The following is a 20,044-nucleotide window of genomic DNA, read 5'->3' on the forward strand; positions in this document are numbered from 1 at the left end:
ATTTTGATGATACTCTTTTTACAGTCATGTTAATCTTGCTATTTGAGTCAGGGAATATCTGAAGAGAGATGTCTGAACACAGGCTTTTGGGTGTGGAGAAGGTGCACCAGAAAACAAGCCATAATTGATGAAAGGGTGCTCTGCTCTAGTAGTGAGATACTGTTAAATGTTAATGCAATACATTTGTTACAGGTGAAGGCGTGATATGCAAAGGTTTTGTACCCATTTGTGTATTTTTGGTAGAGAGCCTGTTTCTTTCTAAAACAGCTGCCACTACTGTAACCCTGTGTAAAAGGTATCATTAGCTTAAAAGGAGCTTAGAATGATGCTGCTGCTTCCTCTATGTGTGTAAAGTCAGACCCATCTTGCACATTCTGCATGAGACTAAGATATTTGAGTCTCAGGTGTGCTTGTCTGTGCTGCCTTCGTCTTCAGCCTTGTGTGTGACTGCAGTGGAGGAGAGGTCACAGTGTTATGGTGCAGCTGTGTTAGGCTTTGGAGCCAAGGGATCTCTTGCTAGAAGGTGATTTTCTCTCAGTAACCTCATATCATGGCCTTTCCTCCATCCTGCATTTGGGAGTCAATTTTGTGCCTTGCCATGTGATGCAACGAGTGAAGCCTCGTGTGCTGGACTGAAAGAAGATATAAAGGTGCCCATGGGCTTAGACAGACCAGCTATAATGTGTGGATGGCTTGGAAGCAGTAGTCCATGGGCATACTCCTCTCCTTGGGCAAATACAGGAGTATTCAAGCTAACTTTATACTTTTTCTTTTGTTGTTTTGAGGTTTTTTTTTTTTTCCATCTGTACAAAGAGAATTGTACTCCCTTACATCATGATTTTTACAAGTATGCAAGTCATGACTAAACCCCTTGCTTCTGTATCATAAAGTTGTCCCTTGCTGCTGACAAGGCAATGGCAATGGGCAAGTCTTCTTTGCCAGAAGGGACCTGAAGGAGGTTGCTCTGCACTCTCACTCTCTGGGGCTCTTCCAGCTTCTGTTTCCAAAGTCTCTGCCATGTTGGACTGGCCCTTCAGCTAGGAAAGAGGCACATCTCCCTTGAACTCAGGGGAGCTCTACTAACCTGTGCCAATGGCAGATATGGTCCATTATTGTTAGTGTTCCCAGATGGTGAGATGTCCAGATGCTGTTACTGTAGGCAAGGAAGAAGAAGCCCTAGTTTTGTCCTTAATCTGTGTCTTTGTAATGCTGTGGAAGGGGGGAAAAGGTGAAGAAGCATCTTGCCTCCTCTCACTTCCGCTCATGGATGTGACAAGCTGTCATTTTCTAGTTTGTGTGAAAAGTGGCATTTATTTCCCTTCCCCCCCTTTGCAACCTTGCCAATGTATTTGCTGCATGCAGATATAGATTTGTGTTAATTTCCCTAACAGATGTCACAGTGATTCAGTGCAAAATCTGCTTGGGGACATGATGATAATTGAACTTTCCTCCAGGAAGGGGAGATGAATGCGTGGGCATTTTCTGCTTCCATTACAATAGTAGAGCTTTATATTTCAGATCCTTGATTCAGAGCTTTAATTTTCCATTTTTCCCAAGCAGGCTGGGTGAGATGTACTGACATCCAAGATAATATTTGAATTGTGCACTACCTAAACTCTTTTAAGAACTGACTTTATATCAAATGCCATTGTGAAGTGATAGTTGTTTGATATTTAGATGCAAGAAAGCATCTATTAGTGGAATGTAAATACTACTGTTATTTAAAGTTTAATTAAGTGCTGGCTCCTGATACTCAAAATTTACTGAGAAAGCTTATCCTTTCTTTTACTTCTGCATCCAATTTACATGTAAAAATCATTCACTGCCAAGGAAGTGGCTCAAGAAGGTTTGGTATTCTTGGTATGACAATCCAGGGGTACCACTTCCCTCTTCATAGTATAAGTAGGTTATATAGATGCAGCAAAATTATACAGGAGCCAAATTAAAGAAGAGTAAAAAGCAGTAACTACCTTCTCACATTGCTGCTGCTATGCAATTGTTTGATAGCTGTGTAATTGATGTGTGTGGCTGTGACATGCAATCTCCAGCTTGTGTACATGCTTGGTGCCTATATATGCTTCCAGGAATTCCTGACTGCCCACTATTTTCTGTTGTTATGAGTAGATGTTTACATGCAGTGAGTGCATCTCCAGCTGGCTCTTGATCAAGCCTTCTCAGAGCTCGTGGAACTACCCCTCCTTTAATAAAGTTAATGTCAATGGAGATTGCCATCTTCAACCATTTTGATATGCTTGGCACAAAGGAAATGCTGTTTCCTCCCTCTGGAGGATTAGACAGCATTAAAGCTGCTCCATCTGTGAAGATTAACACACTGCTGGGTGGCTGGTTTTTCTCCTCTTCCCCCCTTGAAAGAGTTGCTGCTCCAAAGGGGTGCCTGCAAGAGGAGAGCTGTACTGCAGACTGCCTGACATCTGCTTTGTTGCTTTTGCTCTGTCTGCAGAATGCCTGCACCTGAAAATCAGTTTCATCTCCTGCTGTCTGGAGAGGTTTTGTTCCTGTGCTGGTATCCCACTGCTCATCCCAGCACTGTGCAATGGTAGTGGGAATACTGAGTCTGCCCCTGCTGTTCTACTGGAGTGCTCTCCCACTCCTGTTTGCTGGGACTGGGGAGCAGTGTGGATGCCAGACTGCATTGGAGCAGCTTTTGTCCCTGTGTATCAGCATTTTGTTTGCTTTATTGACAGTTTTCCCAATTTGTCTGGGAAATCTGACAGACACCTTCTGGGTCCCCAGGGAGTTGAGCACACCAAACATTCTTGTGACCAAGGAGGCAGATCCCTCTCCTTTCTGGTAGGTTGGCTGTTGAGAGATTGATATGCCAAACATCTTCTCAGCTTATTTTGCAATGTGTGTATCCTTCTCCAAATAAGGGCTGGATGATCCTCACACACCCATCAAATGCAAATGTCTTCATCGACTTTCCTTCACATGAATTTCCTAAGTCCATTTGCTGAAATGAGCCTGACAGCAAATCACCTAGGCAGCTTTTTATTTTCAAGACCTGAACACCTTTTTCACAAAAAGTAATGTGAAAAACTCAGAGAAATGAAGGTAGCCCTTTTTGGGCATATGAAATAATATTTTTGACATATAAAATCCCACTGTCCTACTCAGAATCTCCCCCATGTATTCAGCATACCTAACGCTTCCAGGGAATTCAGATGCTTTGCATCACAGGAGATTTGTCTGTGCCTTGGTGTCTTGACAGGGGTGTACCTGTGGCTTCTGGTGTAAACAGCTCACTTGAAAGGAGTTACCCTGTGGGAGGGCAGGAAAAAAAAAGGGTGGGAGGAAATTGGAGGAAAGGCCAAGGAGCTAAAAAAGAGGCTCAGGGGTCACATTTTAGATCAGAGGAACACAGTCCCCAGTGTGGAGTGATTTGTGTTTATCTGCATCTTAATAAAGGACAATCTGTCAGGCTCAACATGATCCTTTGGGGCAGGATTTTCCAAAGAGCTGATGTGTGTTCCCTTATCTCTTCCTGCTGTTGTAGAACTTGCTCCTGAGATATGTAGTGGCTGTTACATCTAGGAAATATACCTGCAATTTGAGCTGGAAAATTGCTGTTCTGATATAGTCACTAGAAGAGAATAAAGGAATTGTCATCTTACCTTCTTGTGTCAACAGAACAAGGAAAACCATAGAATGAATGCCCTTTTAGACAAAAGGGAGTAGTTTTTTAATCCAGTTATCTGCACAAAGTGAATCCCACTTTGGAGGTCTAGAGGGCATCTAAAAAAAAGGAAAAATTCTAACCACTGGGTGAGTTGCTGGGACTTTCAAAGTAAAATGTTTCATTTCTGTCCCTATGACCTCTTATTCACTGGGATTGCAAAACTGCCCTCATATTGGAGAGACTTCAGTGGAGAGGAATTTGCAGCTAGGGTTGAGTATGTTTCCTGTGACAAAAGAGACTAGTCTGTTCTGGGGGAGATCAGCATATTCAAAATGGAACTGCAAAAGTTTTTCAGTTTCTGCAACAGATGAGTAAACCCAACCCCAAAGTAGGATGTGAAATAGTGAAGCTGTATCATTTTGATAAATGGTGGTGTTAAACCATTAGCATAGTTAATGGCAATTGCTATGTAACAGTTCATATGTGAAAGAAAGGGAAAAGAGAAATGAAAGATAAAGACAAATTAAGGAATGAGGGAAAGAATGGGTTAAATGACACTTGCAATAGTAGAAAGAAGGGGAAGATAGTGAGACTGGGGAATAAACAAGGCTGAGCTGGATGGTGAGGGAGAAGTAGAGATGACAGACTTGAGGAGTGGGGAGCAGAGGTGAGATCTGCATTGCAATCCAAAATGTTTATTAATCTCTAGGAGATGTGAGGCATTTGGTCAGGTACTGCTGCAGCATGGTTGTGCCAGGGAGGCTTCAAAACCTGCCCTGGGTGACTGCCTTTGGTTTCACAGCATTGGTGCTGCTGCTGCAGGCTGCTCTTGGGCACCAAGATGGAAATGCAGGGATGTGACTCTGCAGCAGCATGCTCCTGCAGGTTATGGCATGGGAGAAGGCAGGAGAGGGATCGCAGTTAATCACTACTTCTCCTGACATATAATGTTGGATGCTAAAACAGACTCTGCTTCACTCCTACACACAATGTGCTCAATCATTCCATTTTTAATGTAACAGGAAGCATTGAAAAGTCTTATTCTGCCAGAGTAGAAAATCTAGCTATTAATGCTGGGAGAGGGAAAAAAGGGGCTTCATACACAGGAAGCATTTCACTTGTACAAATCTAAGACAGATATTTTTAAAGGTTTGAATTTGCTATATATATATGGAAGGGCACACTTGAAGTGTGAATATTTAGGATCTTGCAGATATCAAATTCAGATTTGTTAGACTGACAATTTTTTCTGTGCCTAAATACTTCATAAGCTTAATCTTTTCTGGCACAAGGTAAAATAGTCTATAACCAGCCTGGAAAGGAAACTAAAGAGGAGGGCATAAAAAACATTTCCTATTTCTCCTGTCACTGCTTATAGGCAGTCAAATGTGGTTAGGAAGCAAATAGACAGTGTAAAGACCTTTCTTAATATCTTGCTAATGAGACTTGGCTGTGGAAGGGCCTGTCCCTATCTCTGGGCTTCCCAGCTGTCTCACTCTTGGCTGCCAGTCTGCCTTCACAAGTCACAGGCAGGAGTTACCCTTTGGTTGCCCATCTCTGTATTTTTTTTTTTTTTCCTCTAGATACAGACCGTGATTCTGCCTTTTTTCTTTGTACTTGAGCTGTTCATGATGATAATGAGATCCCAAATCTTCCTGTAGCTACCTGATCTACTCAGTCCTGTTTGGAAGCTCATTTTGAATAGGTATTTGTTTCCCTCATCCTCTGGGCCATGCTTTTACTTGAAATGTCTATGCTCTTTCCCTCTATTAATCAATTGGCACTTATAAGAAACAGGATTTGTGCTGGAAACCAAAGGGAAAGGTTCTCTGGATAGCAGGTGCTTGAAGGAATGCTCTGAGATCTCTGACAGAAGGTGAAGATTTTGATGTTGTGTGTTCAGCAGCTTAAAATAGGATATGAGTGAATTTCCTGCCTGATAACAAGATTAGTAGGAAGCAAAGTCTGTGGTCAGAGAGCCTTCAGCTGTCACCTGGTTGCCTTAGCACAGAGCTGTGCTCCAGCCCGCACACACAGGTACCTTTGCTCCATCAGAGATGACTCATGGCAAGGAGTGGCTGTCACAAAGCATCTGTCAGGAGCATTGCCTGGGACCAGGAGGCACATGGAGACCCTTTCCTGTTGAGCTGGAATGTGCCAAATACGTAGAGTAGCCATGCTGCATGAGGGAAGGGTTGTGGAAATTGCCAGCTTTAAGCAGCCCTTCCTGGATCTCTCACAGAAAGTGCACAAGACACACGAATACCCCGAACCAGCCCCACAGGCACTTCACTACCTGGAGTTTCTTGTATGTCCTTACATTTTCATAGGAACTCCTACCTTCATCTGTCAGTGTTGCATTTGGTATCATGAGCAGTATGGGCTGATGGCAAGAAACTTGTGAATGGATTTTATCCTTGAATTTATTAGTGAGAAATCTACTAATACAGTTAAACAGCCACAAAGATGGAAATTATTTGAACATTAAGCACACTGCTGAAGAAAAGAGATGTATTCTTGCATGTGACTGACATTATTTGAGAGTCAGAGGTGGTTCTTTAAATAAATGCTTTAGATGTAGTTTGCATAGATGTCTAAGTATAAAGAATAAAAGATAAGGTGGGTGTTTTTGTACTGAATAGCAATGATGTGTCCACACCACTGCAAAGCCTTAGTGAATTGCCAAGATGAGTAGAGGAGAATGGCACTTGCATCTCATTTTGGCTCTCACAAGCCAATACCTCTTGTCTAAGGCCTCATTTTGAGTTTAGACTAACACCTTTGCATTTGATCCTTCTGCCATTGAAATTGATGTGAGGCTGCTTATCAAGGAAAGTAGAGAGCAAGACTGGGAACCTAGGTGGATATATTCAACTTAAAAGGATGCAGTATAGGGTTTTTCCCTGTTCAGGTATGAAGCATTGTAAAAGGGATCTTCCTTATCGTTCAGCAGCAGATCTGAGGGAGAGGCTCATGTTATTTTCTAAATCTGCAAAAGCAGCACACTCTGCTTTGTGGCCAGAGGAACAGCAGGACTGTTGCAAGTGTAGTGTCATTGCATGGATGGTTTTTTCCAGTGGGAAATTCCACCACCACCAGCCTTGCCAAAAGACAGCTTGGAGGAGGAGATAATTTCCTGTGATGATGGTGGTTCTTTCCCAATGAAATAAGAACAAGCAGGGAAATCCATCAAGCTGTTAGTCATGCATTTTTACACACACACACACACACACACACACATATATATATATAGCATAGTGCATGTGAGTGTGTCTAAGTGTATGTATAAAAAACTACAGTGCATTCACACTCTCTGTATGAAGCATCATCAATTTCACATTTCAAAATAATAAGAAAAGTATCTCATGAAATGGTGGGTGATAAATGTATATAAAATAGAAAATGGCCCAGCAGATAATTTTGCTAATAATCTTTGCATTTAATTTTTATGGAAGATACTATGATTAGTGTGGCTTGAAAATAGGTTGTACCTCTTTAAAATGAGCCTTCTTTCTTTGTATCCCTGTGAAGCCTGGAGGTTATTTTTAATTTTAAATGGTGCTTGTTAAAAAGAAGTGAAATCAAAGGGTATTTTGGAATGTAGTCTTTTCTTTAAATACATTCCTTGTAGGTGGGGAAATCTACAAGATTTTTGTACCACAGATGCTCAAGCTCCATTAATATTTCTTTGTGTGCAAGTTCACAAGGCGATACCATCTTACAAACTGGTGTAGGAGAGATAATTGATTTTTAGTGCTTTCTGAAATGCAGAGCACAAACATGCCACAACCACTGTGGGTATGGAACTGTGAAAAATTGCTTGAGAAATAAGCCGGGGGAAGTTTTGATTCTGACCACTTTGTGTTTAATACCCTGCATATGCATCCAAGAAATTTAAAATCTTCAATAAATGCAGTGCCTATCTTCCATAAAAATTTTGTGCTTAGCCTCCTATAAAAGATTAAGTGATAGAGGCCCAGATCTTCAAATGTACTATAACTGTGGGTGAGATCCCACTTAATGTTTATAAATGTTTCCAACATGTGCAGTAGACTTCTGAAAACCAGGAAAGTATACCAGATTTGAACACTGGCAGAGCAATGTCTTCGCTGCAGTTTGGAAGATAGAGGTGGTGGCTCTGTGTTTAACTGAGACATTCCCTGAGTTAAGCTAATTTCTGGTGTAACATTGCAAAAGTCAGTGTAGTAAACTGGTCTTCAGGGTTAATTCAGCTAAGAAGCTACGCAACAGATTTTATGCTCATAAATGTATTTTGGGGACTGTGTTACTTCTCAGAATTGGACTGTTTATACTTCTGTGTTCATTTGTTGGTAAATTATTTAAAAGTGAATTGCAACAGCACTTCAACATTTGAAACCATTTGAAAGTTAGCCTCTAGCACCATCATCAATAGAAGCAGAAGAACTTTTCAGAGCAGAACTGTTTCTCCAGTCCCCGTGAGGAGAGGGGCAGTATTCTGTAAGCAGGGTTCTGTCTCTTAGGCTGTTTTCTCCTTGAACAGTTCCATGAGCTGAAATGTGTTTTCAGTAATCAAATATGCATTAATTAGTCCTGAACTCTGCTTATTTGCTATCTATGTTCAGAAAGACAAGTTACATGTTTATGAGGAAGGAAATACAACTTTTGATTTGTATTTTAGGCTCTTGCCTCTAGTGCTGGGGCAGAAGCAAGCCTTGAGGGCAAGTATGAGCAGAAATTTGAATGTAAGATGAGATTTTGAAAAAAAAATCTTCCTTAAAATCCATTCAGAACCTAGCATTATCAAATATATGTAAAATTACACTCTCCATTCCCTTTGAATTTTATCCTTAAATTAACTGTAGTCATTAGGATGTTTCCTCAGGCGATTCTTCACTGATGCATTCTTCTTCCCAGCTGATTTTACTTAAAATGCAAGTTCTAGTTCCCCAATGGCTATTCAGTAATGTAATACCGAATCTACAAACCATCTTCCAGAATGAGGAAGAGAATTCTTCTCTGTATTCCTTCCTCAAAGCATTTCAATCTTTCTCTTGCCAAATCTTTCCCTTGCCTGTACACTGAGGATTTCTGTGGGACCAGATAACGTGATTATGTAGCAGCTTCCCCCAAAAGCAGAGTTGTAGCAGTTCTCTCAGCCAGAACATCACCCTTGACTAGGGATTTCTGTCCAGGGCATGATGTTAACGGTAAAGTTTCCACCCTAAAAACCTGCCGTAATGCCACAAGGCAGAGGTGTTGCCTGGTACATTTAAATTCGTTGCTGAAGCAGCTTGGATCATGGCTTTTCCTGCATCAGAACCTCTCCTTGTGCTTTTTAGATGAGCTTTATCCTTTGCAGCATAGCTCATGTAAGGTGCAGCCCAGCCTGACAAGTCTGGACTAATTCTCTGCTGTGGCCACTCTGGAATCCCATTAGTGAAAGAGCAAGCGGTTTCTTCCTGCCTTGACTTCAGAGTGCTTTGTTCAAATATTGAATACTTGGGACTAGGGTTTTGAAATATTGATACAGGAGAAAGTACAGACTGTCTCGGTCAGGCCTCGTGCAAGCTTTGCTCAGACGCCTTGGCGCACGCAGGGCCTGTGGGGGAAGGAAAAGGTCAGCATGACTGGCTTTCTTGGCTGGGGTGGGGCTGGGGAGCAGTCTGGCCTTTAACAGATTGTGTAGGAGGGATTTGCTGGGATGAGATCACTCATGATTTGGCAAAAATAATACCCAAATGCCATCTACTGCAGTTCACTTCTTGCACAGGACTGACCTAAGCGGGGCATAGAACCACAGAATGGTTTGGGCTGGAAGGGACCTGAAAGATCTAGATTAGCTCCATCCCTCTGTCATGGACAACAATGGCTTCCATTAGACCAGGTTTGCTCAAAGCCCCATCCAGCTTGGCCTTGAACACTGCCAGGGATGGGGCATCCATAACTTCTCTGGTCAACCAGTGCCAGTGCCTCACTTGCCCCACAGTAAAGAACTTCATCTGATATGCCATTCCAGGTGGGCTCTCACCAGAGTGGATCAGAGCAGGAGAATCACCTCCCTCACCTGCTGCTTGCGCTTCTCTTGATGCAGCCCAGGATGTGGTTGGCTTTCTAGGGTTGCAGCACACATTCCTCAGTCACGTTGAGCTTCTTGTCAACCAACACTCTCATGTCCTTCTCTTCAGGGCTGCTCTCAGTACTTTCTCCAACGAGCCTGTGTTTTTGCTTAGGATGCCCCAACCCAGGTGCAGCAGCTTGCACTTGGCCTTGTTAACTTTCAGAGGTTGGCCCAGACCCACCTCTCACATCTGTCAAGGTCCCTCTAGATGAGGTCCCCTCCCTCCAACCTGTCAATCACACCACACAGCTTGGTGTCACCAACAATCCTGTGTAGAGCATGCCCGTGTGTGAGGCCTGCCTATGTGATATGTAAGTTTGTTCCTCGGGTATTTCTCAAGTCCTGCTGCCCTTTGCATGGGACAGCAGTTTCAGCAAAAACCATTCTGTGGCTAAGAAAATGAACATGTAAATAATAGCCTTGAGTCTTTTATTGATCTTTTTTGTACTGAATAGTCTCCCATTTCCCTGTTCCGTCAAATCTTTTCCTCAGGCCACTTTTCTGTTAATGCCTTAATGATGTCTGCAGTAATGACAGATGTGCATTTTTCACTGATTTTATTATATCCAGATCTTCCCAGCATACTGGCTTGATATAAAATGATCTCAATGTCCTCAGGGCTCTGTGAGAGATTTCAGATTCATGGGAAAAGGGGCTTGTGTATACACACCATCTCTTGCACAGTGCTAAGCTCTGCAAGCAGCTCTCCCAGCTTTCTAAATCCACTGTGCAGCTAAGGAGAGAGACAGCTTGCTTTGCCTTGATGGTAGCAGATTGATGAGTTTGGCTGGAGGTTTTCGAGCTGCAACAATCACAGGGATTGTTACAGTGGTAATGGAAGAAGAGGATCCTTTGTGCAAACATAACAAATATCTTTGGGAGAGCATGTGTGTGCAGGAGCACTTCTGTATCCCAAGCAGTGGGCAGTGCCTTTTGTGACATCACCATGGGTAAGCCTGTGCAGGATTTGGAGGAACAGGGCATAGCTGCAGTGAATTTTTTACATAGTCTTGTTTTTTAGAAAACAAAGGGGCAACAGCAGGACTATCCACATTAAGTCTTCCATGTGCAGCTTTGTGTTTTCTGTGCTGATGATGGGAGTGTTGACTATTTGACCAGTCTATAGTCTACAGCCTTGGCATGAGCACACCAGGGAAGAGAAATGCCAGGGCCCTGGGAACATCTGGCTGTATGTACACATCAGAATCCCCTAACAGACAACAGTAAGAGTAAACACTTGGCTTTGGCTAATTTGGTTTTTGGTTTGTTTTTATTTTTTTCCCTCCCTTTACATGATTTTTTCTTCTGTGAGCAGTGAAGATGTTGCAAACAACCCATCTGCGTTTTTGCAACACCTCCTCTGTTCCTTGATTATTTTAGTTTGTTGGTGTCACTTTGAATGTTTATACCATTTTCAAATGTTTATGTCACTCTCTTCCCATATTTTGTTTTTTATCCCCTCGGTTGCTTTATAGCATTTGGAAGAGCTTGACTGCTTTAGTTTTGCCTCCCTTTTAACCTTAGTTACCTTAGCAATGTTAATTTTTATCTTCTTATTTTAGCTCCTTATTTTTATCTTGTAAAGAGATATGAGATTCTTTTTCACCTTTAGTCTCACAAAGGAAGCTTCTTTCTTCACCACATCTAAACTTTCCATTTTTTATTACCTTTGGAGGATTTTTCAAACAAAAACATGAGGCTAAATTAATAATGTTACTTTAAAGGTGGAAATATATTCCTCATCTGTTCAAAATTACTTGTTATCCACCCCTGTGATTAGGCAGGCACTAATCTGAAGAACTCTGCTAGACATGGGCCATGCATGTACATAGTTCTTGTTCGAAGTTCCTTTTTACTGACAACAAAGGGATGTGTTTTCAGTATGTCTTTTTCTTCTGCATGCAGCAGGTACAATAGTTGCCCGCTTAGCTGCCACACTGTAGAAATCTGGGTTGCATTTGAATTTTCAAGGTTGTTGGAAGTGCCTTTAGTAATTTTTTTTTCTCCCTTTCTCGCTTTATACATTTTTTTTTCCTCTCCATGGGCATGTCAGCCTCCAGCAGAGCTTGAAAAAGAGGAAAGAAGGAAAGAAGGGGAGGAAAAAATAAATTAAAAAAAGCCAGCAAGGTGTCCTTAGCGTTTCCCTGCACCTGGAACTACTCATCCTGGATTCACGCAGCGCCGCTGCGGGGGGGACCAGGAATTAGCACGCCAGAAAAACGGGGCGTGAGGGAGGGTTAAAGAAAAAAAAAAGAAAGAAAAAGAAGGGGCGGGGGGGGTGGAAAAACGAAACCCCGCAATTTCGCCGTTTCCCTCGCTGCGCTGCGAAGGCACAAAGAGACGGGGGCGCTGTGGGGAGGGAGGGGTTCCCCGGAGGCGGGGCCGGGCGGCGGAGCCGGGCCCGGCAGCGGCGGCGCCGGCGGCAGCGGGGCCGCCATGGAGCCGGGCGGCCGCCGGGGCCGCCCCGCCGAGGAGCCGGCGCGGCCCGACGACGAGGAGGTGGACCCCCGCATCCAGGTGAGGGCCTGCCGCCGAGGGGCGGCTGCGTTTCTTAAAGTTCGTTTCAATGTGTGTGTTATGGCTGTGTGTAACAATGGTTGTGTCTTTTATTTCATTGGTTTTGCTGCGTATGTGCACGCATGCATACATACATATATACATGTGTGTATGTGTGTATATATATATGTATATATATATATATACATACACACACATATATACATACAAACATGCATATATATATATATATATATATATATATATGTGTGTGTGTGTGTGTGTGTATATATATATATATATATAATTTTTTTTTTTTCTCCCGGAGTAGCCCCGGGTGTCTCTGTGCCCGCCGGGAGCGGGGGAAGCGCCCCCGGAGCGCCCCAGCCCTTTGTTACCCCGGGCATCGCTCCGGGCTCTGTTGGGCGTCCCTCCTTCTCCTCCTGCTGAAATCCACCCCCCCTCCCCTTTTTAGTTTTGACCATGACAGCGTGACCTTGCTCGTGGAGCGGGGCTGGTGCTTAGAAATTCGTAAATGCGGGAAAATATAGGTTTTAAAATTTTATTTCATTATTTTTGTCATTATTTTTTTTATGTCTCGTAAGAAGGAGCTTTAGTGGAATATGGTGCTTCCTCTCGGTGAATGCCTTCTGCAATGCTTTTTATTCTTGCATGATTTCTAAACAAAGCTTTTCTCCCCAAAATCGTGTTTCGACCAATAGTGTGGTGCAAACTTGAAGCACGCTGTGGTTCCTGAAATGAAATGTATTTTTAGGACTCTGCAGATTTATGGTTTTTGCCTCCAGCATTGCTGGTCCTGTTTGTCATGAATGAATATAACACGTGTGTACATTGCTGAGAGGATCCTTGGCGCAGGTCCCCGCGCGCTGTAATTGTCATTCTTTTCTCCATCGTGAGCATTTTGTTTTCCAGGGCTGTGCAGAGCCATTGCAAAATTCTCAAAACATGGTTACACAGAGCGAGGCCCTCAGCCAAAAGCTAGCCTGGTACTGCCCTGATTTTATGAGGCTGAGCTTGGTTGGTATCTATTGATCTAATTTCGGCCTTAGGTTCTTCAGCTTGCAACACGTTTCCACATATACGATTTGTGAATTGTTGGCAAAACAATTGTTTTTGTTCAGTTTTCTGTTTGGTTTGAAAAACAGGCTGCTGTGCCTGCTTCCGCAGAGCCATGAGGTTTAGAGCCTTACAGTAAGAGACAATTAGGCAATTTTTGGATGGGTGTTTGTTTCAGACAACATGGACACCCAAATAGGTGTTTTCCAAGTCCTAGGAGTAAGGAAACGAAATCTGACCGCTGAGGCTAAGAGAGCTAAACTGTTGTAATTAATTCCTTTCTGGTTGTAACTGGAGTAATTCTTGTAGTCTAGTGGGAAACTGCTCAAGTGACAATCAATTTACAGCGTTCGGTTTGTACAGCAAAACATTTAATGGCGTGTTCTGTTACACCAGTTGACAATTAAATAATGTTTCAATTGGAGAACATTCCTGTTAAAAATCTTATAATCTCACATGAAGGAACATGTTGCTCAGATAAAGAAAGCTATCAGGTCTCCTCCTAAGGGTTGCTTTTTGAGATAAGAAAGACAGTAAGAATGAGCTTTATTTTTACACTAACTTCATTCATGCCAGCAGCACTTCTGCTACATATTTATTCAAGGTATTTAACACCTTTGTTTCTGCTGTTATGGGATCAAAATGTTGGCAGGAAGGCAAATTATGTGAACATAATTGTACATCCCCTGGACTGGTTGGGTTAATAAATGGTTTGCCAAAATCCAAAATAAAATGCCTCTCATGCGCCAAGATGTGTTTCTTATCAGTTCTGTCCTTTCACTGGGTGTCTCCTGTGATAGTACAAACTTTATGCTAATCTTTCAGCGTGGGTGTGTCTGTCTCCCCAGTACCTCACTGATACTGGCTATATTGATTAATGAGACAGAATACTGTACTTTGTATTTATTTGTAATAGAAAAGAAGTAGCCAGAATAGGAAATGTGTCGCCTTAACATAAAGCTATAGACCTTCTCTGATTATTTTTTCTTTTAAGTAGCAAAGGAGAAGACCACTGGCAAAGTTAAGCTGAACATCTCAAGGTTTCCTCTTTTCGCTAAATTCATTACCCAAAGCTCTTGTGAGCTTTCTGTGGGGATGCTGAATGAGCCTTCTCAGACGTGTTTTTTCACTTGATTTCTTACTATGCATCTGACTTTCTTTCCTTCTAGGGGGAGCTAGAAAAACTGAATCAATCTACAGATGATATCAATCGCAGAGAGACGGAGCTGGAGGTACAGAATTTATCCTTACATTTACCTTTTGTGCATGCTGGATTTTGTGAACAGAAGGACAGTGTTTTTGTGTAGGTTGCCTTCTGAATTTGTGCATCCTGAATGGTAATTTCACAGCAAGAGTCTGGTGATGATGTTTTTAAAGATATTAATTGACCTAACAGCTGAAAAGGTAGAGGTATGCTGACAGTGTAAAAACCCTGTGTGGAGAACCTCTCACACAGCCACTGCCAGAACTTATTTTTAGGTTTTGACACTAAGCTTAGAGAAGTTTTATTTTTACAAGTCGCTGTTTTGTGTTTGTTGATTATAGACAGGGAAAGTTATTTGGTTAAGAGGTTTTTGCCATACAACTATCTGATAGGATCTTCTCTTTGGGGTTTTTTTAGATTGTTATCTTTGCCTTTTTTGTCATCACTTCCTGAGCAAGGAAGGTGGTGAAGGAAAGTTGGAATAAAAGACTTCCTGGTTATACAGAGAGGTTTTCGGGAATACTTATAAATCTAATAGCAAGTTCTGAAGAAATTGTTTCTAAATCCCTAAATTTGAGCTTCATCTTGGTAATTATGTTGGAAGGCTCAACATTATTGATCTAATACTGAAGCAAAACGAACTATCCTATGTGTACATCTAAATTTTATTTTATTTGAAAAAAAAAGAAGATAAAGCCAGTGCAAGTACAAGATGAATATGTGCTTAAAAAGACTGGCATAAAATATGACTTGACATCCTAAATAATTTTGATATTGCAAAGTTTTGAATACTGTATTGAAACATTCTGAGATTGCAGTGAGGAACATACTATAAAAGTGCACCTATAGATTTCTGTCTGTACCTTCAAAATGTCAAAATATGGTTTGTTTGATTCTTTGGTTTTTTGGTTGTTTTTTTTTTTTTTTGCTCAAGCATGGTGTGGTTCTTGGTAGAATTTTAAAATACTGGAGTATCCATTGAAAGCACTGAACAGAAAATGGGGTTATGGTCTTTGTACATGCTATGTCTTGTAGCTTGTTTCTTATCTCCACTTGTTTGCATATTCTGTCATTTGTGGCATGTAGATCATGAATTTGTTGGTTAATAAAATTAGTTAAATGGGGAACTGTTTGCTATACAAAATGAAACAGTATTTTTGCTGTGAAAACTGTTCAGTGTCACTAGCATGATTTAAATTTTATGAGTGAACTTTAAAAATCAGTAGTCTAGTCTGCAACAGTAGCAATTAAATGGACTTCAGGAATCTTTATATAGATATATTGAAAAAAATCATTATATGTATCTTTTCAGTCTCCTTATTTCATGCTGAGGTACTGAAATTGAAAGATGGTGCTATGGATAGTTGCCTGGGTTTTATTAATTTTTTCATAACCTTTCACAGAGGACATGCTATGAAGCAGATGGAGTAGTAATAATAATGCAAAGGCATCCTCATGAAATAAATCCTAGTGACTTTAAGATGGGATTTTGCTGCTTGATTAAAATTACTCATGTGATCAAGTGTTTGTCAAGCCTGCAGATTTGTAGCTACTGTGTGTGTGGCACATGCTGAGCTGTAGAGGCTGAAAGGCTCCTGGAAATATAACTGTAAATAAAATAGCAGAATTTCCACATTGACTTGGTCTTAAATTGTTGCTTACTCAGCCTAGTAAAGACCAGGTGTTAGGTAGAAATCATATAATCATTCTCTGCACTTTGCCATTAAGTGTTTACTGCAGATCTGTCTGTAGTACTTACTGTAAGCAGTTTTTGATGTAATTAAGGTGAAATACCACCAAGAGTATGCTTTCTTGAATGTTTCCTCTTCACTTTTAATCCAAAAATCTTATTACTGGATGGATGCCACTTTGTGGTATCGTGCAACTGCGTAATTTTTAATCCGTAAAGATTTTCATTACATTTGATCTGCTTAAATATTGAGGACAAGTGCGGTTGGATGATGTAAGCAAGGCTTAATTTATATGCAGGTTGATAAATGCATTTTAAATGGACTTAAAACCTTTCTAGGGGAAAGGGGTAAAAAGATCCCACAACAACCAACACTTGTGGTTAGCAGAAAATCTCTGCATTCATACTCTGCACAAGAAAAGAAAGATTTGCCAAACAGCTTCATAGGAAAGTTTGGAAGGAGGCATTTGGAATTGGGATCATTCTGCTTCAAAGCCTTCCAAAATTCATGAAAGCTGTTGAAAAGATGAGCTTCTGGGAGAGCCACGCTGAGTTTCCCCTTGAAGATTTGCACTTTTGGCTCTTATTAGCTGCTTTGGGTCCCTCTTGCTACCCCTGCCTAGTTTGTGGGGTTCCTGCTATATTTCAGTGGAAGAAAGGTGTGTGGGGGTGTTTTTTAACCAGACAATGGAGTTATATTTATCCTGTTTTTCTAGTATCATTTTCTTCTTCTTTTCAATATCTTTAATGGGAAAATAAAAGTATCATTACATTATTTAGAGCATAAGTTGCTGACTACCAGATTTCTGTAATATTACTTTGTGGTCTGTACATTCCTACTGTTATTTTTGTCCCAGAATAATCTCGAAAAGCAATGGGAGTGTTTGAGTAGAAGGTATATTTCTTTGAAGGAAGTTCAGAAAAAGACACCCGTGTTTTTGTGACTTGATGTACTCTCTGATAAGCAGGAAGGGTAACCTTGTGGCATCTGAGTGCTGCAAGACTGTTCTGGACTTCCTGTATGTAGCTTTGTGTGAGTTGCTCTAAGTGGGACTGCTGACTGTCTCCAGTTCCCATTAACTGGAAAAAAAAGGCTGTTAAATCCTTCTAAACCCTTGCTTTTGTTCTTCTTGTGCCTCAGGTCTGCATCTGCAGAATGGAAGTAATAATGCTGCGTTACCCAGTGGAAAATATTATGGGGCTGAATTCAGTAGAGGCTTCTGGGATTTTGAGACTGCACTGGTTAGGTGTAGCCACAGGAATATCCTTGTTTGAGCAATGTAGAAAATACTGGTGTCTACTGCTTACTGAGATGATAAAATGGGGAATTCTGTTTTAAGTTGATCAGCCTGCCACTTATTTAAGTTCTGCTCTGAAACTGCCATATGATCTGTTTTTAAGTTGAACAGTCTGGGTTTTTTAATCTTTTAAAATAAGTTCTGCACCCATACTGCCTGTGAGAGCACGGGATATACATGCATGGCATGACTTGAATAGATACGCTGAAGTTGGCTACATCTATTCTTTTACTTGGAAGAAGTACTAATTTTTTGCTCTTTTGACCTATCCTATTAAACCCTGAAGAAATATCCTGACCTGCTGACACTCTCTGCCTGTTCAGGAGTTGCAGAGTGGCTGAAGGGCACTGAGTGGCTCGTGGTTATATGTTGCGTTAATGTATTGCCTGTTAATGAATCTTTGATTAGACTTGATTTAAAATCCATAATGCTGCTCATCCTAAGTGCAACACTGAGCATTACTGACACAGCAGAAGGACGATAAGGGTTCTCTGAGGGATTTAACACTTGGCTTGGCTAATGTCCCTGTTTATGTTTGAAGTGTCCGTGAAGGGCTGAGGGAAACGTCTTGCAGGGGAGATACAAGTGTGTTTTGGCCAAGTGCAAGAGGTTTTTTCCTGTTTACTGGAAGTGCATCTCCGTCTGAACTCGCATCAGGAGCTGTGAATGTACTTGACAAACGTGCACGATTTGTCTGTCCAGCCAGCTCACGCACAGCTTGGGCTGGCTCTGAAAGTACAACTCAGATGTAACAAATTAACCCAGGGACCCTCTGGCAGCTTTGTGGGGAGAGGAAATGCAGCGCATACCATTAAAGTTACCACTGGAATCCCAGCTATCCCAAATGTGGTTTTTGTTAGAGAGTTTTTTGTGTTGCTGGAGCTACGAGCTTGCCAATGTTTGTTCATGGGAGATAGTGCACAGGAAAGCTGGAGCTGAACAGTGCTGCTTCCAGCCATGCTCCTTAGCAGAGGGCCTGGTTGGGATCCTTCTTGTGTGCTTGCCTAGATCCTCTATTCCTGATCTGCAAGACTTCGTCTTGCTTTTAGTCCTGGATAATGGTCACGCTGGGTTGTTGTTGGATAAAAGGAAAGGAGTTTATTAGCTGTGGAGCCTTGTCAGCAGTTGAACCCCTCTCAGAAGGGGAAGGGCTTTCTGTCGTGGTTTAACCCCAGCTGCATGATAAGCATGACACAGCCCCTGTCTCCCTCCCCGCCTGTGGGATGGGAGGGAGAACCAGAAGAGTAGAAGTGAGAAAACCCACGGGTTGAGATGAAGGCAGTTAAGTAAAGCAAAAGCTGCACACACAAGCAAAGCAAAACATGGAATTAATTCTCTGTTTCCCACTGGCAGGAGGATACTCACCAGTTATTTAGAATTGCTTCTTACTTTTTCACTAAAATACTTGTTTTTAGGAAAAAAAAAAAACTTGAGCTGTTGACCCTGTCACACATAAAACATGTAAGTAGATTTAAAACAAAAAATCTTCCGTTTCTCAGGTTTTAGAAAAATGACCTCTCAGTGTCTGGAATCTCATTCTGAGCATGCCTGCTTGGCTTGAGGAAACATCTATCTCTGGAAACATCCGCCACCTTATCAGTATCCCTGTGCAGCATTTTCCAGTGTCCACAAAAGAATGCAGCGATAAGGCCAAGCAGTTCACTGGCTGGTCTTCCTGCTGGCTTTTGGAGGAAGATGTGCATGGGTGATGGATTCATCCAGCACTATCAGGACAAATCTTTCCACATTTCTTTATGATCTACTTGCTTCCATAGGAAATGGCTCCTGTGTGTGAATTGCTTGTTGTTTTGCCTTCTGCTTTCATTCAAGAATGAGTAAGGGAAGGCTTCTTCCTCTGCTGTGGCTCTGGAAAGATTTTGTCAACCAAGTGAGTCAAAGGGCTTTACTTGATTCATGTTCTTGACTTAAAGATGGGTTTCCAGCCTGAGAGAGGAAGGGTTAGGTGGAGGAATCTTGCTTTGGAAGGAACACCCAATACTCTCCCATGCCTGCTTTCTTCTCTCTTTTTCTAAGATAATAAAAAACATTTATAGTAAAAAGTATTGGTAGTCTCAGTTTGTAACTGTCTGCAAGCAGGAGGTTAGAGCAACTTTCAGGTACTGATTTTTTAATTGTTCTTGTATAGCAAATTAGTAGCTGCCTTAAAAAAAAAAACAAACAACAAACTGAAGACTTTTCTTATCTCTTAAAAATTGAGACACTACTTATCCCCTTCCTTGCACTTTGTTTTTAAGATTAGGTTGCCAGTCTGGCTTACTTGAACTACTCAGGTACCAAAGAGACGTTAAAAGTGTCTTTAACTGGTTTGATGCTTGAAGGGCATTTTCTGAGCACACCTTGTACATCTTTTTGGTGTGAATGTATGATACTGATGCTGGCTTAGCTTGGAGATGAGCTTTTGGAGCTAGTAGGTCTTTGTAGCAGAGAAGATGGGTATGCATCCTGTCAGCCTCTTGGAAAGAGATGAAGCCTGTCTCAGCCAGCAATTCAATTTCCATGCACCTCCCATGCTTGCCAGAGA

At 41.6% G+C, this 20,044-nt stretch overlaps 1 protein-coding gene across 3 annotated transcripts in view; it reads left to right on the forward strand.

Moving 5' to 3' along the window:
* The first annotated feature begins 12,158 nt into the window (after positions 1-12,158).
* The window catches only part of SH3BP5 (SH3 domain binding protein 5), a 79,669-nt gene continuing 71,783 nt past the window's right edge, over positions 12,159-20,044 (forward strand). For all 3 annotated transcript variants that reach the window (XM_085573275.1, XM_021543364.4, XM_021543363.3), the window contains exons 1-2: positions 12,159-12,254; positions 14,480-14,542. In XM_085573275.1, the coding sequence (XP_085429401.1) occupies positions 12,174-12,254; positions 14,480-14,542 (144 nt within the window). In that variant the 5' untranslated portion in view covers positions 12,159-12,173. The remainder of the gene's footprint in view (positions 12,255-14,479; positions 14,543-20,044) is intronic.

This window comes from Lonchura striata, chromosome 2 (assembly GCF_050655825.1).
Source record: "Lonchura striata isolate lonStrDom1 chromosome 2, ASM5065582v1, whole genome shotgun sequence".
Taxonomy (NCBI): Eukaryota; Metazoa; Chordata; class Aves; order Passeriformes; family Estrildidae; genus Lonchura; species Lonchura striata.